Genomic DNA, 24,363 nt, shown 5'->3' on the forward strand with positions numbered 1-24,363 from the left:
CCCCACCCCAAGACATCCAAAGGGCTCTTCCCTTGGCAGCCCGCCGGGCTTGGCTCCCTGAAGGTAACGGAGCCAGTTCGACAGGCTTTCCCCTTGAGCTGCCCTGGAGGTGCCACCCTGCGGGCACCGCTCGTTGTGTGCCCCAGCCAGGGAGCCTTTCTGAACCAGGTGCAGCGCCCGGGAGGCTGTGCGTGCATGCACCGTTTCCTAAAGTCAGAGAAGGACGGGGGCTCTGGAAAACCCGTGCCCAGGGCAGGCGGGGCAGCGGTTATGGCAGTTGCCATGGCATGCCCGAGTCACAACAGCCAGCCAAGCTGGCTTGGGGGAAGCCCCCTCCTGCTTCTCAGGGCCTGGATTGCAGTAAAGGGTGAGGACTGAATGGGAAATCCTTCCCCCGAGCATTTAAAAATAAATAAAAAAATAAAATAGGATTGCAATCTCAGCCGTAAGAGGAAACAGGCCACAAAGTGGTGAACAAGCCATTTAGAGAGAGTTTGGTTCCTATTTCATGCAGGAGTCCGCAAACCCGGGGCCTTTACAAGCTGTGGACTTCAACCCCAGAATTCCTCAGGCATTCCTCAGCTAGATCTGTAGCTCTACCACCCCGCTGTGTTAATTTTCTAACTTTTGGGAGCTCTGGATTAGCTAAAACGTCTTGATCATAAGGTCCAGCAGCTTAATTTTTGAGCAGGGTTTCTCAGCCTGGATTGCTTGAAGATTTGGGGACTTTGACTCCCAGAATTCCCCGGCTAGCTAGAAAACAGGAGTTCCAATCCCGCCTTAGGCATGAAAGATGGTTGGGTGACTGGACCAATCACCAGGAGACGGCGAGCTCTAGTCCCGCCTTAAACATGAAAGATCATGGTTGGGTGACTGGACCAATCACCAGGAGACGGTGAGAGTCCCGCCTAAACGTGAAAGGTGGTTGGGTGACTGGACCAATCACCAGGAGACGGTGAGTTCTAGTCCCGCCTTAAACGTGAAAGGTGGTTGGGTGACTGGACCAATCACCAGGAGACATCCCGCCTAAACGTGAAAGGTGGTTGGGTGACTGGACCAATCACCAGGAGACGGTGAGTTCTAGTCCCGCCTTAAACGTGAAAGATGGTTGGGTGACTGGACCAATCACCAGGAGACGGCGAGTTCTAGTCCCGCTTTAGGCATGAAAACCAACTGGGTGACTTTAGGCCTGTCACTCTCTCAACCCCACCCACCTCACAGGGTTGTTGTGGGGAAAAGAGGAAGGCATGTGCATACTTTCCCTGCCTTGAGTTATTTGTGTAAAGGCAGGATACAAATGAATAAAATACTGATTTTTATCACCCCACCTGGGGGGGTACACAGCCCCCCTGGCCTTTATCCTGAATGCTGCCCCCCCTCCCCCAAATCACACCATCCTTTTTAAAGGAAGTGAATGGGAAAGTAGCATCCGGGTTGTGGGAAGGGGGCATCTCCCCTCCCCTCTCCAGTGCATTTCCAAAGGAGGCCCCAGTGTGGTCAGGTGTGGGCCTCCTTTGGGGAGCCTTTCTAAAATGACCAGAAAAATCCAACCCTTGAAAGCAGCCCAAATGTTGCAGGCGGCCAGAAAAAAGGAGTTGCAAATTCCAGCCCTGATTGCAAAACAAAGGGGGGGGGGGGTTTGTTTGTTTTTTTAAATTTATTACTTTTATTAATAATATTATTACCAAGGCAGGATTTCTTTTGTCCCCCACATACAGTCGAGTTTTAGGATTAACACAAAAGGCCCCAAATGATAAAGACAAAAAGAGTTCAAATAAATACAGGAGAAAGCTAAATTGGCAGGTTTGGTTTTTTGTTTTTAAAAAGCAGGTGGGCTCCGTCCGATGAGCCTCACCGAGAAGAGGGAGAAGGAGGGGTGGAAAGGGGTTGGGGGAGAAGAAGGGCCAGGGGTGAGTCTCGGGGGGGCGAAATATGGGCTGCTTCTCCCCTTTGAACCCCCGGCTCGAGTTCAAATAGGGCGTCTTTTCTTCTTCTTTTAAAAAAAATGACTGTGATGATGGTGCGTAGAAAACTTATCACACAGTGATAACGAGGTTGTGGTTACTTCCAGGATCATCATCAGCCCTTCGGAGTGCCCCGGTGTGTGTGTGTGTGTGTGTGTGTGTGTGTGTGTGTGTGTGTGTGTGTAAAAGGTGTCTCCTTTTTCCTTTTCAAATCTTGTTTTCTTCGACTGAACAGAATGTACAAAAACAAACGAGGGAGACCCAAATACCCGCCCCAAAGAACGAAAAGGAGATAAAAGTTGGAAAAAGGGAAACCCAAACCGTCTCCCACCCACCCACCCTAAAAAAAGAAACCCCTTACTCTCCAATGCAGGGAGGTGCTGTTTGCAAACAGCTTGGGGAGGGTATTGGTACGGGGGTGGTCAGTTTATAAGGTCAAGAGTGAAGCCAGTCAGGACATCGAAGCCCACGGAGGTGCATTTTAAAGAAAGAAAAAGGGCTTTGATCTCCTGGTGGTGCTCGCTCCCTTGACTTTGAGGACCTCTCGCTGCAGATATGCCCCCCACCCCACCCCAAGAGCTGCGCTTCTGCCCTCCCCTTGCATGGAGTGCTTGGCACAGCTGCCCGTGTCTCTCCTTCCACAGGTGTCCCAGGCCAGGAACAGCTGCCCACCCCGGGTTGGTCTGGCAATTTAGAGCAAGCCCAGATGGGCTACAGAAGATGGAAGTGCTGGGGGGGGGGGAGCGATTGATAACAGCTCCACCCCTCCAGGATAGCAAATGGTCTGGTCCGCAGTGTAGAACCCGCCCTACCCCTCCCCAAAAGGTGGGAACCCGGCTCCTTGTGCCCCTCTGCGACCCAACACTAGACCGAGGAGGCCACATCCAAGGAGGATTTGCTCTGCTAGCCAAGGATTCACATCCAGCTTGAACGGCTCTCTCCAGTAAGGGTTTCCCCCACCCCCCAACCTTAGCAACTGGAAGAGGGGGGCAGACTTCAATTCCCAGAATCCCCCATGCTACAGCATGCTACCAAATTTGTAAAGCTCCGGACTTCAACTCCCAGAATTCCCCAGCTCTTGTCCTTCAGGATGGGTGGGCTTCAACTCCCGGAATGCCCAACTGGTTATTGTTTTGGGCTTACGATACTCCCATGGCTGGCGAGCTGGGGAATTCTGGGAGTTGAAGTCCACCCTTCTTAAAAGCGGCCCAAGTGGGTTGCTTTGCTTCCAGCTGTCCACAAGAGGTCAAATCTGGAGCCCCCCACCTTCTGCGAGCACGCAGCCCACCCACCCACCCACCCACCCAGGGGCAGGCACACCTTCCTCTTAGCCCAGGACAGGTTGATCTGGCTGTTTTTACAACCCCCCCCCTCCCCTCCCTCTCAGGGTCAACCAGGAGTAGCCCTGCAGGGTGGGCTTCCAAACTTTCATCATCCTCATCACTCTATACATCACATTCGGGACCCCTTTCTCCTGCCCCGAAAGCCCCCTGCCAGCAAGGAGGGGGACAAGCCGGGATGTTTCGTCCCTAGCAGGATAGACCAGCATGGGCTGGTTGGCTGGTTGATTGGTCAACGCTGCCCCCTCCTTCTTGGACCCCTCCTCCTTCTCTAACCTGCCCCCCTTAGAACAGAAGTCCCTCTGCGTGGCCCCTTTAAGACTTGTGGACTTCAAGTCCCAGAATTCTTTGGGGAATCCTGGGATTTGGAAGCCCACAAGCCTTAAAGGGGCCACGTCTGCTTTAAGAATACCGGCAAAAGCAGAGGAGACCCTCACCCAGAACCCCCTGCCTCCTTCCAGGATACCTGCCTGAGAAATTGGGGAAGCGGGGGTTGGAGGAGAACGACACCCCCATCTCCTCTTCCAAATATCGTAGAAGGGGTTGTAAGGTCAGAAGGGGAGTAGCAGGTGAATGGGGGCGTATCTCGGGGCTCAGAAGGAGCAAAGGTTGGCACTTGATTTCCTCCGGATCTTGAGCCCGGAGCCCACGCCGTGGGGCTGGAGGGAAAGTCAACGCCCCCCACCCACCCACCCAAGTTGGCGCTGGGCATCCAGTGGGTTTCGTCCGTCTTCGTCCAGAAAAGCTCGTGCGGCGGCAAAGCGACCCAAAATGTTTGCAAAAAAGAAAAAGAAAATGTCCTCAGCCAACCGAGCCAAGAAAGGGGGAAGCATTTCAAGGCCCCTTCCCCAAGGTGGGGCAGAGGTTTGGGGGTCCAGGTGCAGCAGAGTTCGGGGAGGATTCCTTCCCCTTCCAATAGCAGTTGTGGGGTGGGTGGGGAGGGAGGAGGTTAATTGGGGTTTGGTTTTGTTTTTTTCCACTCCCTGAGCTGGGAAATAAAAACCACGGGGCGGCCTTGAAATGAGCAGAAGAAAAAAAACCGTTTTCAGTGCTGGTGAAGGAAGGTGAGGGCTGCGAGGGCTGTGGGGAAGGGGCGGCGGCTGGCCCCTCGTGCTGTCCAGCAGGCATCGGTCCCCAGTTCAGGTGGGAGACAGGGAGGGTCCCGGCAGGTGAGGGAGGGACGCGCTGGGTTAGCACCACCGCCCGGGCCGGAGAAAGGAGGAAGCGGAAGAGACGGGATTCCTGGGGAGAGGAGAAAAAAGAGAGGCTGGTGAAGAGGGAGACAGACAGGAGGCCCTAACGGAACACAGACGGTCCTCGACTTACGACAGTGCGTTGAGTGACAGCTCAAAGTTACAACGACAGCACGGGGGGAAAGGGGGTGGGGGCTTGGGACCGTTTTCACACTTTTATGACCGTCGCAGCATTGCAACTTTTAAGACTTGCGGACTTCAACTCCCTGAATTCCACTTTAAGACTGGTGGATTTTGACTCCCAGAATTCTGGGAGTTGAAGTCCACCAGTCTTCAAGTTGCCAAGGCTGGAGACCCCTGTTCTAGCCCAACCCCCCTGCATCCTGACCAGACGTTACCTGTCTTCCCCCACTCCACGCCCCCCTCTCTGGAGCGAGGCTTACCTGCAGGGCTGCCTCCTCGTCATATGAAGACCTTGGCCAGGGCGTCGGCTCCCGCGCTGGCAATCAGGGCCTTGCTGGGGTGGAAGGCCACGTCGTGGATGGCTTCCTCGTGCTTCTTGCGGTGAGCCGTGATCTCCTGGGTGCAGGTCTTGTTGTCCAGGTTCCACAGCCGCAGCGAACAGTCATGGCCTGTGGGAAGAGAGCGGTGGCCGGGAGGCAACCACAATCCCACCCGTGCGACGCCAAGACCCTCCTGGACCGCTAGAATCTTCCCCGTCTCCGGGCACCGCCGCTCGGCCCAAAAGCAATGGTTAGGGTTAGATCCCAGGAGGAAGCCCCAGGCCTCACCGCTTCTTCCTTCCACTCTACCGGTTTGGGCCGGTTCAGGCGAACTGGCCTTTATCTATCTATCTTTCATCTTTCTTTCTTTCTTTCTTTCTTTCTTTCTTTCTTTCTTTCTTTCTTTCTTTCTTTCTTTCTTTCTTTCTTTCTCTTCTATCTATCTCTCTATCTATCTATCTCTCTATCATCTCTTTCTTCTATCTATCTATCTATCTCTCTCTCTTTCTTTCTCTCTCTTTTTCTTTCTCTCATTTTCTGTCTCTCTCTCTCTCTTTCTTTTTCTCTCTCTCTCTCTCTCTGTCTCTCTTTCTCTCTCTCTCTCTCTTTCTTTCTCTCTCTCTTTCTTTCTTTCCTCCCAACAATCACCTGTTCCGACAATCAGCTGTGCTGGGATTCCCCTCACTATCTTACTGCTTCCATGAGGACCAGGAGGCCAAAACATGGAGTGAAGGAGGTGTTTTTAGCATCCTGGGCCTTAGGGAAGCCAAAATGGGCTCCCGGGAGGCTTCCCTGAAAAAACAGAGCATGGGGTGGTGCTGAAAAAAAGGGGGGGCGGGGTTAGAAGCCACACCCACCCAGTCACATGGCCCCGCCCACCTGGCCCCGCCCACAGAACCGGTAGTCAAAAATGTTGGCAGGCCACCCCTGTTCCACTCTGCGGTGCTGAGCCGGGTGACGTTTGCTCCAGGGCTCACTTCTCTGCCCAGGAGACGAAGGGAGAGGAAAGGTACCTACTTCCCGACATAAGGAAGACTCCTTTGGGGTCCACGGCTAGGCAGGTAACCGCATCCAGGTGAGCCACCATAGAGTGCACGGCTTTTCCTGGGCAAGAGAGGGAGAGGAAACAGGATTAGGGCCAGACCGTTTTTCTTTTCCAGTCCTGAAAGCGGAGGAGCGGGAGTGGGGGGGTCACTTCCGTCCTTGGGAAGGAATCAGATAAAGGAGAATATCTGTAGCTCAGGCTTGAAGTCCAGCCCATTCCTCACTGACACTGATGAGGTTGCCTAGCGGGCTAATGAAATGTCTGCAGGAAAACAGCCAGGTTCAGAGAACACCAAGGACCCCACAGTTGCTGTTTCTTCTTCTTCTTCTTCTTCTTCTTCTTCTTCTTCTTCTTCTTCTTCTTCTTCTTCTTCTTCCTCTTCCTCTTCTTCTTCTTCTTCTTCTTCTTCTTCTTCTTCTTCTTCCTTCTTCTTCTTCCTTCTTCCTTCTTCTTCTTTCTTCTTCTTCCTCTTCCTCTTCTTCTTCTTCTTCTTCTTCTTCTTCTTCTTCTTCTTCCTTCTTCCTCTTCTTCTTCTTCTCCTCCTCCTCCTCCTCTTCTTCTTCTCCTCTTCTTCTTTTTCTTCTCCTCCTCTTCCCCTCTCCTCCTTTCTCCTCCCCCACCTCTCCTCCTCCTCTTTCCTCCTTTTTTTCTTCTTCACGCCCCCCCTCCACCCACTGATATTACCTAGTTGTGTTAGGAAACACCTGCAAGCAAACAACCAAGATCACAGAGCACCAGGGTCCCGAGTCTTCCTCCCCGCTTCTCCTCCTCTTCCTCCTCCTTCACTCCACAATCCTCCCTCCCTTTTCTAGCACTGATGACGTTCCCTAGTTGGGTCATGAAATGTCTGCAGAAAAGCCACCCAGCTCAGAGAGCCCCAAGGACCCCTTGAAGGAATCGGAGGCCGTAAATCCCACCCACCCACCCCCTTACCTGTCCGATTGTCTAGGAAACGAATCCCTCGGTCATCGTGCGCCGTGATGGTGACAGGCTGGGTGGGGTGACTCACCACTTGGTTGATCTGACTGGCTCCTGTGCCAAGGCAAGAGAAAGGGCATGCGCTCAAGTTCAGTGATCGCCAACCAGTGGGCCGGGGGCCACTGGTGATCCGCGAGAAAATTTTAGTGTTCCGCAGAGAAATATCATCCCCAAAGCAATTAATCCAGGCTGCGCAGGAACACAAGGCTTGCGTTGCTTGCGTTGTGAACACCACGAGGGAGTGAGGGGAGGGGGGAAAGGGCGGAGGGGGGAACTTGCCCCACGCGCCTGGCCCGGCCCCCAGGCTGCTTCTTTCCGCTTCTTTCTTCTTCCGCTTTTGGCTGCACGCAAGGAAAGCAGCCAAAGTCTTTCTTTCTCTCCCCCAAACTCCACCAGAAATGAGTCTTTGGGGACCCTGCAAGGCCTCCTGCTCCAAGAGGCTGCGCCGGCAAAGGCTCATTTCTGGCGATGTTTGGGGGAGAGAAAGAAAGACTTCTGCGGCTTCTGCTGCTTTCTTTGCATGAAGCCAAAAGTCTCTCCCCCACCCCAACCTCCCGAGAATGGAGCTGGAGATGGTATCCTGTAATCCCAAATAAAGAATGATTGATCAGTAGGAAAACGGAGTGGGGGATTTTCCGGCAGACTTTTTTAGGGGGATTTTCCCAGGGTCTCCGGTCCGCGGGATTTAAAATGATGAGTTTGGTGGTTCCTGAGGCCCAAAAGGTTGGCGACCCCTGAGCTAGTTCAAAAAGGGGCTGTAGAACTAAGGACAGCTCCTATCATTGCGAAATGCAACCTGCCCACCTAAAACTCACACCCAAACCCACTGCTCCCTCCTTCCCTCCCCCGCTCGGGAAACAAGTATGCCCTTCTCCCTTTTCATCCACCCGCCCCAACTCACCGCCGGCAGGTCTGCCCTCAAAGGTCAGGATGGGGCAGGAGGCCTCCGCATCGTAGAGCACCGCTCTGCCCGTCTGGAAGGCTGCCACCACCCGCGTGGCATCGGTGCTGGAGAAGGCGACGGAGGTCGGGGTGCCATTTTCTGCAGGAGAGAACCGGCGGGCCCACCGGGGGGGGTGGGAGGAAGGTCAGCCCTCGAACACAATGGTAATTAAAAACAAAAACAAAACCCTCCGTTCTGTAGTATTCGGATTATTAACTTACAGGTAATGCTCGACTTAGAACCGTTTGTACGCTGGCCATTTGGAGTTACAACTGGTTTATATTCAAGGTGGTTTCTATCTTGTTAACTCTCAAGACTCTTTTTTTCTGCTATGTATTCTAAATCGGGGGTCTCCCACCTTGGACACTTTAAGCCTGGCGGACTTCAACTCCCAGAATTATGGGAGTGGAAGTCCTCCAGGTTTAAAGTTGCCAAGGTGGAAGACCTGTGTTGTAAATTATGTATATATAAATACACACATAGACACACACACACACACATATATGGATCTTTGGTTATTCGGGTTTTCTCCCGGGTAAGATTGGAAGTATCTAGGCAACGTTTCGATGAAGTCCCCACCCAATCAAGTCACACCCCCACTAGCAGTTAAAAGGAAGAAGCAGCTGCAAGCTCACATCACTCTGAGAAGCACAGAGCCGAAGACACAAGCCTGAACATTATGATGAATGAGACTTCATCGAAACGTTGCCTAGATACTTCCAATCTTACGCGGGAGAAAACCCGAATAACCAAAGATCCACATACAAATACCCGCGAGAACCTCAGAAAATATATATATACACATACACACACACACACACACACACACACATACATACATACATACATACATACATACATACACACACACACTCGCAGGGTACCCGTGCTTCACTATGAAACTAGGTGGTCAGGCTTAGTTTCTGGGGAGGAAAAGAAGAGGGAAAAAATACTGCCTCTGCCTACCAGCATCCATCAGTATTCATCTGGCTAGCATCCTGTCAGTGTGTGAGAGTTGAGGGCTGTTTGGAAACTGAAACAGTATTTGCTGTGTAAACAAGGAGACAGGGAAGAGCCTGGGGCGTGGCTCAGTTCAACTGTTCTGGACTAAAGCTGCTTGCTGCTGCTATGAAACCGAAACTGAACCTCCTCAGCTTGTGTTTTGCACTTTAGAAGAGATTTCTTTTTTTCAGGTGGGGAGGGGGAGTAGAACTCCTTAGCATCAGAGCATGTTAATAATAATAATAATAATAATATAGGAAATACTCTAAATGCTCTGATGGTCATTTTGAAAAATCCTTTCTTAGGGAGCCCCTAGAAGTCAAGAGGAACATAGGTGCCCAATTTCAGGTTTGTAGGTTGTACGGTTCTGAAGACTTTGTGATGATGCGTGAGGGGCCTTTCGCTTTTATATATAGAAATATATAGATATGTTTGTGTGTGTATAAGGTGTTTTATATATACATTTAGGTATGTATGTATATGTGTACATACACACGCACACGCTTTTGAGAGCACGCACCAGAATTTCATTTTTTAAGGCGTTCCAGTGTGTTCCAGATTCTCTTAGCTCATCCCACCTTATCTTAAAAGCCTGGGGTCTGCCCCACCCCTTGTGGTGCCAGGGGAATCCCATGCACCACCACCCCCCTGCAGACCCCTCCCAGCCCAGCTCACCGCTGTCCCCGTTGTAGGTGCTAAGACAGGAGCCACTGCAGGGGTCCCATATCCTCACGGTGCCGTCTGCCGAGCAGGAAGCCAAGCGATTCCTGGCGAGGCTGAACGCCAGACTCCAGACGGCGTCTGTGTGGCCGTCCAGGACAGTGTGGAGCACGCTTGGATCTACGCCACAAAGAGGGAAGAGGCAACATCTGGCACGCTTCGCTTGGCGCAGACGGGGCCCGGCAAGCGGGAGAAGAAATCGGACTAGCAGGCCCCTTGGTTGGTTCTACCTGTGAGCCGCTGAGATTTGTTCAGATCAAACTAGCATCAAAGCCTGTTGGCTCTAGTGATGAAGGAACGAGGCTAGAAACTAGGAGGCTGGGAGTTCTAGTCCCACCTTAGGCATGAAAGCTGACTGGGGAACTTTGGGCCAATCACCAGGAGACTGGGAGTTGTAGTCCTGCATTAGGCACGAAAACCGGTTGGATGATCTTGGCCCAATCTCCAGCAGACAATAAATTCACTCTCTCTCAGCCCAACCCACCTCACAGGGCTGTTGTTATGCAGAAAATAGGAGGAGGAAGGAACGTTAGTCATGTCCGCTGCCTTAAAGTTGTTCATAAAAATAATAAAGGTGGGATAAAAATAATGTCTCGGTCATAAATCAACCACGTTTACAGATTCTCCCAGGCGTTCCCAGGTTAGGCGGAAAGACAACCACGGAAGAAGCGATCAGCCATTCAAGACAACGTCAAAGGGACGCTGAACTGAATGATGACGCAACAACCAGCTAAGGAAAGCCAAAAGCCTCCTTCCAGATCAGCAGGAGGAGGGAGGGAGGGAGGGAGGGAGGGACGCCCTGAGCCCAAAGCCGCGGCACCAGAAGGATGAAGGGATCCACGGAGGACGCATCGTTTCTCAACCAGCGTTTGTGGAGGAAACGAGACTGTCAAGGCTGTCCCTCCTCTTTTGTCTCTGGTTCTAAACAAGGAGGAAGCCCCATTAATGGTTCTCCTGCCTCCCAACAATAAAACTCGACTCTCCATCTGAGCGTTTCCTTTCGGGATTGAACTTTGCGAGCAGAGGAGGAGGAGGAGGAGGAGGAAGAGGAAGAGGAAGAGGAAGAGGAAGAGGAAGAGGAGGAAGAAGAGGAGGAGGAGGAAGAGGAAGAAGAGGAGGAGGAGGAGGAAGAGGAGGAGGAGGAGGAAGAGGAGGAGGAAGAAGAGGAGGAGGAGGAGGAAGGAGGAGGAGGAGGAAGAGGAGGAGGAGAAGGAAGAGGAGGAGGAGGAGGAGGAAGAGGAGGAGGGAGGAGGAGGAAGAGGAGGAGGAGGAAGAGGAAGAGGAGGAGGAAGAAGAGGAGGAGGAAGAGGAGGAGGAGGAGGAGGAGGAGGAGGAGGAAGAAGAAGAGGAGGAGGAGGAGGAGGAGGAGGAGGAAGAGGAGGAGGAAGAGGAGGAGGGGGGAGGAGGAGAGGAGGAAGAAGAGGAAGAGGAGGAGGAGGAGGAAGAGGAGGAGGAAGGAAGAAGAGGAGGAGGAAGGAGGAGGAGGAAGAAGAAGAAGAAGAGGAGGAGGAGGAAGATGAAGTGGAAGAGGAAGATGAAGTGGAAGAGGAGGAGGAGGAACCAGGGGAGCTTCCTACCTACCGTAGCCGTCGTAAGGGTCCATGCCAAGATCGGGGATCTTCCAACAGCGGATTCTGGCGTCTGATCCCCCACTGTAGCAGGACTCGCTGTTGCAACCCATGGCCACCGAGAGCACCGGGCCCCTAAGGAGGAAGCCAAAGAGAGGAAGGACGACTTTGGAAGAGGAAAGGAGCATCTCTGTACACCCAAATGACGTTTCCAAACACGATGATGAGGCACCTGGAGGTGACCTGGGAAGGTGGTTTTGTGAGTCCTTCGGCAAACTGAGTGCAGAGTTGCCTTCCGAGGTACTCGGGGCCACCCCTCCCCCCTTGTTAGGCAGGGCAAATCGGCCGAGTGGGGCAGCTGCTGGGGGTCACAAGGAGGCCCCAGGCTGCCATATAATGTATTTATCATTGTGCTGGTAGTCCTTGATTTATGACAATTGAGCCCAACATTTCTGGTGCTAAGCGAGACAGCTATAAAGTGAAATTTACCCCGTCTTACGACTTTTCTTGCCACGGCTGTTAAACGAATCCCTGCCGTTCTTAAGTTAGTCCCATGGCTGTTTCAGTGGTTCTGGCTTCCCCCCATTGACCTTTGCTTGTCAGAAGGTCCCAAAAGCCGATCCTATGCCCCTGGGACACTGAGTCCGTCATAAATATGAGTCAGTTGCCAAGCAGCTGAATTTGGATCACTGACCGCGGCTATGGTCGTGTGAAAAAACCGGTCCTAAGTCCCTTTTTTCAGGGTCCTTGTAACTCTTGAGCGGTCACTGGGTGAATTGTTGTAGGGTCGAGGATACCTGTAACTTTCCCACAAGGGAAGTGGGGAGGAGCCAGTGGGATTGCCTGCCTGGCATCCTAAAAAGCCCCCCCGCCCCATTTGCAGCAAGCACATCCGCGCACCTGTGTCCTCGGAACGCGTAGATGGGTTCCACGTCCAGCGCAGTGTTCCTGCGAGAGAAGAGAGAAGAGCCACAAATAGACCACAGCTTTTACAGGATGGGACTGGTTTATTTGGGCGCTGCCCAGAGGCCCAGAAGTGTGGGGGATGGATGGGAGATAGATAGATAGATAGATAGATAGATAGATAGATAGATAGATAGATAGATAGATGGATGGATGGATGGATGGATGGATGGATGGATGGACGGAGAGGAGGAGAGAGAGAGAGGGAGGGACGGATAGATAGATAGATAGATAGATAGATAGATAGATAGATAGATAGATAGATAGATAGATAGATAGATAGATAGAGAGAGAGAAAGAGAGAGAGAGAGAGAGAGATAAATAGATAATAGATAGATAGATAATAGAGATAGAGATAGATAGAGATAAATAGATAATATTGATAGATGATAGGTAGTATTGATAGATTAGATAGTTTGATATAGATTAGTTATAGTATTGACAGATGATAGATAAAAGAGGCAGTTAAAAGATAGAAGATGATAAATTGATAGTTAAAAGATAGAAATAGATTAGATAGATAGTATTGATAGATGATAAAAGATAGGTAGTTAAAAGGTAGAAGATGTAGTTAATAGATGGATAAAAGATAGTTAAAAGATACATAGAAATAGGTTAGGTAGTATTGATAGATGGATGGATGGATGGATATGGGGGGGAGATACAGATAGATCTATAGGGGAGGGTGGGGGAGTTTCTCACTTTTTGGCAGCCACCGTCTTCTGAAGGTTCCACAGCTTGAGGGTCCCGTCCTCCGAGGCGGTGACCAAAGCTGACTCCCGGTGGTGGAAGACCAGAGCTCGAATGCCATCGTAGTGACTCCGCAGGGTGAATTTGGGGTTCCACGTCTTCTTAAAAGCGTCTTTGCTGTCTGAGAGCTGAGGGAAGCAGGAGAGAGAAGACTCAACGCCTGTTGCTCTGCAGAGCCCTCCCTTTTGGCCCACCCGGGAGCGCAGCAGAGCGGCTGCAGGGAGGGGAGCGAGAGGGCGAGGCGGGCGGCCACTGTGGGCGGCATCTCCAAGGCTACTCACATCGCAGCTCAGCTCATTGTCGTTGGTGACAGTCAGGTCTGCAAGGTCCCCCCAAGCTGACCTCCCCCCCTCCGATGGTGTCCATGATGAACACGTCTGAGGAGAAGCCCAGCGACCCTGATTTGGGGAGGGAAAAAGAAACTGTTGGGATGTGGCAGAGCGAAGGAAGGAAGGGAGGGAGGAGGAGGGAGGGAGGGAGAAGGGAGAGGGAGGGAGGGAGGGAGGGAGGGAGGGAGGGAGGGAGGGAGGGAAGGAGGGAGGAGGAAGGCAGGAAGGAAGGAAGAAGGAAGAAGAAAAGAGGAAGGAAAAGAGGGAGAGGGAAAGAAGGAAGGAAGGAATGAAAGAAAAGGAAGGAAGGAAGAAGGGAAGGAAGGAAAGGAAGGAGGAAGGAAAAGAGGAGAGGGAAGAGAAGGAATGAGGGAGGGAAAGAAGGAAGGAAGGAAGAAAAGGAAGGAAGGAAGGAAGGAAAGAAAGAAAGAAGGAAGGAAGGAAGGAAGGAAGGAAGGAAGGAAGGAAGGAAGGAAGGAAGAAAAGGAAGGAAGGAAGGAAGGGGTGCTTTGGACAGGGTGACCAAAAAGGTAAACTGGGAGCCAAAAGAAGTGCGGAGCCCTCACCTTCGTGGGACCTGGGCTGAGACGTCATGGCTGGAGGTATGGAAGGCTTAGGGGAGAGGCCATCAACATCACAGAGATCAGCCAGCATGCCTTGCAGCTTCACCCTGCGGGGTCCTGGAAAGAAGGAAGGGAGAGAAGGGAGGAGAGGGAGGAGGGAGGGAAAAGCGAGTCAGCCTGGATGGTTGCTAGACAACTCAGCCTCAAATTTCTATCACTAAAGCAACTGGACTTCCTGGTTTCTCTTTGAAGACGTTTCGCTTCTCATCCAAGAAGCTTCTTCAGATGAGAAGCGAAACGTCTCCAAAGAAAAAACCCAGAAAGTCCAGTTGCCTCTTGGAAAAAAAAGAAAAAAACCACCTTTGGGACAACCAGGGCCTGGAGGAGGGAGGATCTCCGTAGATACCAAGGAAAACATTTGTTTTGTGAGTTTTGTGTCCCATTTCGCGACTTTCTTTGCCAGGGTTACGAAGTGAATCGCCGCAGTCGTTAAGCCACTAACGTGGTCGTTAAGTGAACCTGGCTTCCCGCTTGTCAGGGGATTGATCACAAAAAGTGATCCCACGACCTTGGGACCCCGCGACCGTCATTAACGCCGAGTCAGTTGCCAAGCCTCTGAATTCTGATCACACAACCACCACAGGGAGGCTGCAACGGTCGTTAAGTCTGAAAAACGGTCATAACTCACTTTTTTTTTCCTGGGCCTTTAGATGAGCTTTAAATGAACTGTTTGTAAGACAAGGATCACTTTCCGTCTGAAACGGGATGGGGTCTCCTGCTTGAGCGGGGGGGGTTGGTCTAGAAGACCTCCAAGGTCCCTCTCTTCCAAGCCCTGTTATTCTGTTAATGTGGGTCTCAGGCGGCTTCTCCTGTCCCCGAGTGAGGAACCGTCTTCTGACCCCCAGCAGCTACAACCTCAAAGCGTCTGACGGCAGCTTCTTCCCCAGGGATTGAACTCCCTTCTCCCACTTCCAGGTACCACCGTTCCCTGGGGAAGAAGAGGTCAACGCCACCGAGGACTTACCCAGTTCGTTGCTGTCTCCAGCACGCCGCGTGTCCCCAGACCCTTCCCCGTTTTCCCCGGAGCCCAAGTAGTCGAACTCGCTCAGGGCGTCCTCCGAATCTTCGTCATCGTCTTCATCCTCCACCTCCGGCATCAGGGACTTGTTGGCCAGCTGCCAAGAAAAGCACAGGGCAGCCGAGCTTGGTTAGGCCTGGATTCCTAATCCACCTGTAGGGGATTCCTCCCCCCTTTGGCCGTAGAAAAAACCCGTTTTCCCGTTTGCGGCCTGGCACGCGATGGGAGACGGAAAGGCTGCAAAATATTCCTTGCGCCCCCACCCACCCCATCGAACAGAAGGGAAAGCAGGCCGACTCTGAGACACAGAATTCACTGTCACCTTTGACCCTGATTTCCCCCCCACCCATTCTGGGTGTATCGTAATTCATATTCTCCAATGGGACACATCCATAGGCCAAGAGTCATCAATCACATTCTCCAATTAGATTTTTGCTCGACAGAAGCTTCAGTCATCTAATCAGTCTTTGAAGAAAATATGAATGGAATGTACTTTCAATTCCACACTGCCGCCTGCTCTTTGAAACTCCCCCCTTTTTTTCTGTTGATAACTATAAAACGTGTATACAAAATGTTTTATGGGTTGACAATTCCCTCAATAAAGCCTCACAATTCTTAGGGTGGCCCTGTTGTGAAGCTGCAGCGCTTCTTGAGTGAATGAGCAGCTATCACAATGGCAGCAGGCTGATATTTGGCTTTTTCAACTTGAACAGAAAAAAATTCTGAAACCGTATCTGTTCTTTTTAATTTGCATGCTATCAAATGTCTCTGCTGAATGACTCTTTATTTCAAAACAGTGCATTCGTACTGTGGATTCTGCTTAGCAAGGGTAGACTATAGGACATTTTTGAAAAACCCCAAAGCAGCCAAGATAGTTTCACTGACTGCATATATGATGTACATAATTTCAAGTAACAATTGATTTTTGGACCAAGCAAGCGGGGACCGAATGTGTTCTAAAAATGTCAAGCAGAGTTGTTATGAACTATCCAAAAGTGCCAGGTCGATTTCTGTGCTTTTCTCTTTATAAAACTGCTTGGTTATCCCAAAATTATAATTCAAAAATAAGGTTTTTGAAAAACAAAAACAAAAAGGAACGCATTAAAATATCACACACCCAAAGCAAAAGACACAACTAATTGTACCCACGTGGTGATTGATATCCCGTGCTTTTAAAGCAGGGGAGGCTCCAAGCTTGGCCACTTTACAACTGGTGGACTTCAACTCCCAGAATTCAGGTCACAATTCTGGGAGTTTGTTCTGATCCAGACTTCGTCAAACGTTAATTAAACAGAAACTTGTTTTAAAAGCAAAACCGATTTTAATGCAACACAACACTGGGAATTATTTTCATTCACAGCCAATACTAACTTAAACAGTTCTCCAAGATAAGCACACGCCTGTCAGTGCTGTGGAATGTGGCCAAAAATAGAAGTCTCCAATTGTAACAGAAACCAAACCGAAGTAACAGAAAAAAACATCCAGAGCTGCAAGGAGGACTTGGAATCTATCGAACGACTTTGCTTCCTGCAAAGCTTTCGTCACTGAGGTCTGACTTTTATCCCTTATGGGAGGGGCAATCACCTCCCAGCCTTATTCCCGAGTCGCCCCCCCTTTTCTCTCAGCTGCTCTTGCCTTGTAGCAGCTCTGCGCATACACACACTGGGAACAGGCTCCCCTGGGTCCTCTGCCTCGCTGCTGCCAGATACTGGAGGCTCCGGAGTCAGCCCCCCCACTCCCAGATGGTCCTGGCCCCATCCCTGCATTGGATGCAGGACCCTCGTCCTAGTCCTCTCCAAACTCCCTGACTGGTCCCTGTTCTTCTCCACTGTCCAGTTCTGCTGCCGGCTGCACTGGCTGCCGGCGAACCACCTCAGAGTTGAAGTCCACCAGTCGTAAAGTCATCAAGCTTGAACACTCCTGATTAATAAGCCAAACAAGGCATGGACAAAAAACTTTCACATCCTTGAAATGCTTCCAAACTGTCCCAACGGGTCATAAAACACCCGTTGTGACTTGCATGTTTCCTTGGTCAGTTTTGCTTTAGGAATTTGATTGCAAGAATAGCTGAAATCCAGTTTTCACCCTTCAAAAACAACGACAAGGTTCGAGGCCTCCCCGGAAACTGGGTCCCGCTCAGCAGCTCAGTGTCCCTGCCTGCACCCCAAAAACTTCGGCTCCGGGAGCAGAGGGGGCACCTTTACGCGCTGCTTCTTGTGCTGCCGCTGCGTCTCCAGGGACAGGCCTTCCAGGTCCTCCTCTTCGTCGCTGTCGTCGTCCTCGCAGCCCCTCAAAAAGGGGATCTTCTCCATGACGGGGTTACTGACCCGCTCCTTCACTTCCTTCCCTGCGTTCCTGCCAGAGGAGAAGACGGATCTTTTGTCGCTCAGGGTTGGACTGAGGGGTCCTGGGTGCTCTCTGAGCTGGGGGGGTTTTCTTGCAGACATCTCAGGGCCCAACTAGGGAGCATTATCAGTGCTAGAAAGGAGTGGAATTTGCAGAAAGGAGGAGGAGGAGGAGGAAAAGGGGAAGAAAAGGAGAGAAGAAATGGAGGAGGAGGACTGTGGAGGTCCTTGGTGTTCTCTGAGCTTGATGGTTTTTCTCACAGACCTCTCATTACCCAACTAGGGAACATCATCAATGCTACTGGCCAGCACCTGAACGACAATATCGAACAGGAACTACGAAGGAAGACCGCAAGTCCCTCACTTCCTTGTTCCAGGAAACCTAACGAGAGCCGCAGTGACGGGTGCCCGCAAACCAAGACCCCCGCGAGGTCATCCTCTCCAACCCGGACAGAACCCCCACCCATCCCCAAGCCCCGCCCCTCAAGGGCCGCTCACCTTTTGATCTGCTCCTCAATCTGCTTGACGAGAAGCGATTCTCCTCCGTTGAGGCTGGTGGCCGCCAGGGCTGGTCCGGGGCTCAGGCCGCTGGCTTCGGCAGCCCCGTTCAGCTCCATGGAGCAGCGGCCCAGCAGAGAGCGGACGCGCTTGGAGCGCATGTCCAGGATGGTGTCGGTGTAGCCCACTTCTTCCAAATACCTGGGAGGGGAAGAGACCCCGGGGTCCGAGGGAGGGAGGGAGGGAGGCAGCCTTTAGTCCCACGGGAGGGTTGGCAACTGGCAGGCACGCTTCGACTTGCAACCAACCAAAGTTATGACGGGGCCTCTCTGGACCTGGCTCCGAACAACCGACGGCCCCCAGCCTCCCCGGTCATGTGACCACACTCTGGGTGCTTGGCAGCCGGCCTGCCTTTACGTCCATTAGCAGCATCTCGTGGTTACACGACTGTGATTTTAGCCCGGGTTTTGCTGGAAACCGGCACTTCCTGTTTCCAGCAAACTGGCCTGTGGCCAGGCACTGCTTTGCTTAACGACTGCCACGCAAATCACATCTTAAAATCAGACTGGACCCGTGGCTGACGCACCTTACGAACATCCTGCCTTTATTTATTTAGAAGGCTTTACATTTACTCGTTTATGAGACTTAACGACCGTGATGGGCAGGCTCCCTTCCGGTCACAAGTCAAGGACTACCTGCAAAACGTTTTTGAAACAGCCCAGTTTGGCTCAGAGGGCTCTCCCAGCCAGAAAAGGACCGGGGTCCTTCACGCAAGGATGGAACAACTCTGTCCAATTTGAACCTGGCACACTTCATTTGGGTGACAAGGAATCTGACACGCCCTTTGCTAAAACTGTCCAAAAACAGCTGCCCCCCCCCGCCCCCCAAACCATCACTGGGGAGGACCGGTGCACTTCCCCTCCCTTAGGGGGAACCCCCCTCCCCCCAGAAAGCCACCGCTACTCACTGACGGAGGAGTTGGCGTCCTTCTTTCCAGATGAACGGGCTGTTCTCCAGGGAAAGGGGCTCCGCTGGCCCGTTGGACACTAAGCGTAAAAGAGAGTCCCATCAGCGTGTCCCTCGGCTCCGGGGCCCACCCAACAGCAGCCCTGGGACCCCCTGGCCGAGGTGCAGCCCTGAGCCCGGCCCCACTACCTGGTTCAGAGGCCTCTGGTTTCTTTTCTCCCTGGTTCAGGTCCGTCCCGAATTTCAATTTGTGGTATTTTGACCTGGAATTAACAAGGGAAGCTGAGGAAAGGATGGGGGATGCCAGCGGTAATTTCTCCCTGTGTCCCTTAAAGTAGGGAATGGCTTCTAACCGAAGGGCCGACGTCATAGAGAGGATGTTGAACAGTGAAGGCGCTGGCCTAGAAAACAGGGGGCTGGGAGTTCTAGTCCTGCCTTAGGCACGAAAGCCAGCTGGGTAGCTTTGGGCCAATCACCAGGAGACCGTGAGTTCTAGTTCCACCTTAGGCTTGAAAACCGAATGGGTGACCTTGAGCCAGTCCCTCTCTCTCTTTCACTTCAACCCACCTCACAGGGTTGTTGTTGTAGGGTGAAGGAAGTTGTGTTGGATATTTTCACCGCCTTGAGCTACTTATAAAATGAAGGCAGGATAAGCTTTTAATAAATAAATACACATACACACGTACTGTGAGGATATTTAAAAAGGAGAGAATCCCTCAAGAGCATCTTCCCTGCTTCCCAAATTCAGGTGTTGACTTCCAGCTAAATAAATTAAGGCAGGAGTCTCCAAACTTGACAACTTGTGGACTTCAATTCCCAGAATTCTCCTATCCTGGCTGAGGAGTTCTGGGAATTGAAGTCCACAAGTCTTTAAAGTCGCCAAGTTTGGGACCCCTGAACTAAGGGGAATCTACACCCCGCCTCTGAATCTCCACCTGGGACAGCCTGGGGGGGATGCGACACCTGTGAGGCGGCTCACCTTTCTTGCTTCAAAGCATATTCCAGCATCTTGATTCTCCGCACGAGGTCAGCCTTCAGGTTCTCCTGACCCTTCCTCTCGCCCTGCAGGAAAGCCACTTGGGCCTAAAAGAGGCAGGAAGCCCAAGTTAAGGACAGGCCATTCTGACCAGCTGCACAAACATCCCGCATCAGACAAATAGTGTGTGTTAGGAGGAGCATAAACCCATAGTAGAGCATCCAGTTCTGATCACAACAATAAAAGATGCTGAGACTCTAGAAAGTGTGCAGAGAAGAGCAACCAAGAGGACAAGAGCTTTGGGGGCTAAATTGTAATAGTTGAGGGAGCTGGGCACGCCTAGCATCTATGGATGAGAAGGAATAAGGGGGACATGATAACTGTCTTCCTGTACTTGAGGGGCTGTCACAGAGAAGAAGGGGTTGTGTTATTCTCCAAAGGAGGAGAGGACAAGAAGTAATAGGTGAAAGCTTGATAAAAAAAGAATCAACTATGGAGAAATTTTCTGACAGCGAGTAGAATTAATCAATGGAATAGCTTGCCTCCTGGTGCTCCACTGCTGGAGGTTTTCAAAAATAGACCCAACAACCATTTGACTGAGATGGAATAAGATCTCCTGTCTTGACCAGGGGGTTGGACTAGAGGTCCTCTAGTCCCCCTTCTAGCCCTAGGGTTCTGTGTTCAGTGAAGTTCAGTGTAGAGAAACACTTCTGACCTTGGCATTTGCCTGGTTTTCCTGCTAATAATAGATTAGATTAGATTAGATTAGATTAGATTAGATTAGATTAGATTAGAATAGAATAGAATAGAATAGAATAGAATAGAATAGAATAGAATAGAATAGAATAGAATAGAATTCTTTATTGGCCACGTGCGATTGGACACACAAGGAATTTGTCTTTGGTGCAAATGTTCTCAGTGTACATATGTCGTCCTTCTTATTAACTTAACCATCCAGTTGCCTCTTGGAAAAGCACCTTTGGGACACCCAGTTGACCTGGGTGGCTGAAAGTCTCCATAGAGTTCAGTATACCAAGGACATCCAGTTGTAGCTTTGCACTCTGGGCCAACCAAAGGAGGCCTCCCACGTTTTGTGCCTGGAGATTGTGGTGGTCTGGATGGGGAGGAACAGGTTGAGGACGGACCCTTAACAGGACCAAGAGGTTTTAAGAACTGCCCAAATCTGGGGATCTTTCCTCATTGATTCCGGGTGGGGCAGCACTTCTTCAGAAGGGAAGGGACAAACAACCGGAGGGCTACTTTGTGAGCTTAGATGTATTTATAATAAATATTATTTATAGTAAACAAACAAATGAAATCATTGTGCAAAGGGAAGGGGGCTTAAGGGGAGATGCATTTCGCCCAGCTTCCAATAGCAACCCTGGCATCTCTCTCTCGGGCTAAACCCACAGTGAACGTGACCAGAGGGATCTGATCTCCACTTCGGTGCCAGTGCAAACAGGTTGAGTGGGTTAATGATTAGAGGCTGCACTGAGGATGCAGTTGAATCAGGCTTCGCAGAACTGGTGCGGTGGATAAACTCCGTGGCAGGAGCCCTCGGAGCACCAGAAAGGGAAGAGAGGCGGAGGGTTATTTGCTAGAATTAGGGTGGCTGGGAGAGGTAATTCTGGTGGTTGAGTTTCAGTGGGGCTTTTAATCATGGCTAACCATGGACGGATGCACCCTCCCTCCTCCCTCCTCTGACAGTCGGTGTGCGCGAGGCTTTTTTCTCTCTTAATTGTTTCAAAGAGACCTGTAAAACTCGCTGGGCAAGGAATGGCGCCAAGAAACACAACTCTGGAGATCCCAGTGTCAGAAACCCCGATGGTTGAGTTCACACCACCAACCAAGACATACAGGTAGTCCTCAACTTACGGCTGCAACTGAGCCCAGAATTTCTGTTCCTAAGCAAAACTTAAGTTGAGTTTGGCTCAATTTTACGCCCTTTCTTGCCACAGTGCTAAGTGAATCACTGCAGCTGTTTAATAGTCACGTGATGGTTAAGTGAATTGGGCTGACCCACTGACTTTGTTGAAAGGACATAAAAGGGGATCCCATGACTCTGGGACACCGCGACTGTCGTAACTATGAGTCAGTTGGCAAGTGTCTCAATTCTGATCACGCAACCAGGGGGATGCTGCAACGGTCGTAGGTGTGAAAAACGGTCCAAAGTCATTTTTTTCATTGCCATCGTAATTTCAAACGATCACTAAACGAATGGTCGTAAGTCAAGGACTACCTGTAGTCAAAACCCTTTGAAAGGACCTAGAATGATGGCCAGCGATTTGCACGTCAATCAGAATAGAGCTGGAAGGGACCTTGGAGGTCTTCTAGTCCACCCCCTGCTCAAGCAGGAGACCCTATATGCCATCCTAGACTAGTGACTGTCCGGTCTCTTCTTAAAAACTTCCAGTATTGGAGCATTTACAACTTCTGGAGGCAAGCAGTTCCACCGGTTAATTTTCCTCATTGCTAAGAAGTTTCTCCTTAATTCCAGGTCGCTTCTCTCCTTGGATTAGTCTCCATCCATTGCTTCTTGTCCGATGGCCCCACGGCCGATTTGAGGGGAACGCTTTCTCTAAACAGATCCTTCCTTGCTCTCAAGGGTGCATGTGCCACCCTCATCTCCAGTCTCCAGTCATCACACCCAATCCTATATTTGTACATGCTCCGAGACATAGAAGCACCACCCGCCTTCTATATTCTCCACCGTCACTATGGCAGCCGGGAGACTGTTGCTTCCCAACCGGTTTGGGGTGACAAGGATGAGTTTTCCTCCCTACCTCGCACAGATGCTCCTTTCTTTTAATACTTCCCTGATCTGCTACTGAGTAGGTGGCTGCAACGCTTCCCTACACATCCCACTCTATCGCCAGCTTGGGTTGGGAACTAAAAATGGGACATTTCGCTGCCATTCCAGTACTAGACTCCACGGCATCGATTATAATTTCTTACTCTTTTACAGAGCCCACCAAATTGTCTGAGACGGTGCGAAGAGCAGCCTTCCAAAGTAGGACTCAGCACCCCGTGCCTGGGCTTACACACAGCTTCAAGTAAAGTTATCCTTCATGGATAATTAGCATGCCTCTCCCCTTCCTTCTTTGTGGCCTGGCTAAACATCAGACAACCAGGGACTGAACTGTAGCCAAACAGCATGTCTGCAGGTGTGTTTCTGACCACAGCACGGAAGCTGATTGCAAAGCGCCTTTTTGTGGGATGCTGTTCGACGTCCTCATCTGTTCTCGCCTTTCCTGTACGGCAACGTTCATAAGGATCCCAGGGCTTCCAAGGGACCTCGGAGGTCTTCTAGCCCAACCCCGTGTCCCAGGACAGGCGTCCTTTTTTTAAATTCCATCCTGGGCAAGTGGTGATCTAATCTTTTTATGGAAAGAACAATAGCATTCAGGCTTCCATACCACCCCATAGCGCTTGAGAGCACTCCACCTGGGTGGTTTACATTACAAAGTCGGCGTTATTTGCATACATTTTACCAACCAAGGAAGAAAAACCATTCCCCAGACGTGATCCAGCCTAGATCTTTTGAGATCAAGGAAGCCGAACCCGATGCAGACGTGGGAGGCATTTATTATTTCGAATTCCCGATTACTTCTGGCCCTAGAGAAACTTTATGGCAATCCAACCCTTCATTCTAAACCCCTTTTGGGGGTGTCTTTAAGTGTCTCACCTCTGCATCCCAAACTCTCAGCACACACACACACACACCCATCAAGGGGGGGAGGGGCTCATGTCCCCCCCAATTTCCAACCCAGTTTCTACAGGACAGAAGGGACCACAAAGTGGGGGGGGAGGGGAGGAATTCAGGAATGGCTGCCCCCACCTCAGCTGTGGTTGGGGGGGGGTTCAGATATGCTGGGCTTGAGGGTCCCTGAAACTTCCCCCCAAGCAACCCCCTGGAGGGTTACAGACCCCCCCCTAGTTTTAAAGGGGGGGGCTCCAAGGAGGCCCCATTTGGAGAAGGGGGACTACAAGTCCCAGCAGCCTCCAAGCACGGCACAAGCAAAGGGGCGTCTCTGGGAGCCGCCCCCCGGGACTGAGGATGGGGGGCCTGGCAAGCTTTATTATGGGATGGAGTGCTCCCCCCCACGGTCTCCGCAAGGAAGATGGCGGCGGGCAGGGTCGCCTTCGCCCCCATCCCGCCCGGTTCAGCGCCCCACCTGCAGCTCGGCCCGCTCGGCCTCCCAGCGGCTCTTCTCGGCCTCGAAGCGCGCCCACTCGTGCTGGATGAAGTGCAGGATGCCCGGCAGGCTCAGCTCGCCGCTGCCCGGGGTGGAAGGCGGCGGCGGCGGCGGCCCCACTCGGCGGCGGCAGCAGCGGCGGCGGCGCCTGGTCTCCCCGCGGCCTGAAGCGCTTGAGGCGGCGGCGGGGCCCGAGCCGGCGGGGCCCGCTCGGCCTCCATGGGCGACGAAAGCAGCGGCGGGGGGGCGGCGGCGGCGGCGGCTGCTGCCACATCGCGGGCCCGGCCGGCCGGCGCGGGTGGACGGCGACGACGAGCCAGAGGACGGAGCTGAGGAGGACGGGAGCGCGCACGCGGCTGAGGGACGAGCGCGCGGGCGGGCAGGCGCGCGCCGGTGGGCCGCACTTCCGGCCTGAAGGGAGCCGCGCCGGAAGTGGGCCTGAG

General features: G+C 51.9%; 1 protein-coding gene across 1 annotated transcript; it reads right to left on the minus strand.

The window, feature by feature from the left end:
* Positions 1 to 4,409: 4,409 nt before the first annotated feature.
* STRN4 (striatin 4) lies at positions 4,410 to 24,297 on the minus strand. Its single transcript, XM_087971265.1, is given in 20 exon segments — positions 4,410 to 4,546; positions 4,941 to 5,129; positions 6,018 to 6,104; positions 6,979 to 7,077; positions 7,925 to 8,065; positions 9,644 to 9,808; positions 11,270 to 11,391; positions 12,157 to 12,204; positions 12,922 to 13,097; positions 13,251 to 13,301; positions 13,303 to 13,367; positions 13,865 to 13,978; positions 14,886 to 15,036; positions 17,138 to 17,294; positions 17,783 to 17,983; positions 18,750 to 18,828; positions 18,938 to 19,011; positions 19,728 to 19,831; positions 23,900 to 24,007; positions 24,009 to 24,297. Coding segments are annotated over 19 exon segments (2,298 nt in total). The 5' UTR covers positions 24,195 to 24,297; the 3' UTR covers positions 4,410 to 4,546; positions 4,941 to 4,959.
* Positions 24,298 to 24,363: the final 66 nt, after the last annotated feature.

This window comes from Notechis scutatus, chromosome 8 (assembly GCF_049901735.1).
Source record: "Notechis scutatus isolate UNSWTSFEM ecotype Mainland chromosome 8, rNotScu1.2, whole genome shotgun sequence".
NCBI lineage: Eukaryota > Metazoa > Chordata > Lepidosauria > Squamata > Elapidae > Notechis > Notechis scutatus.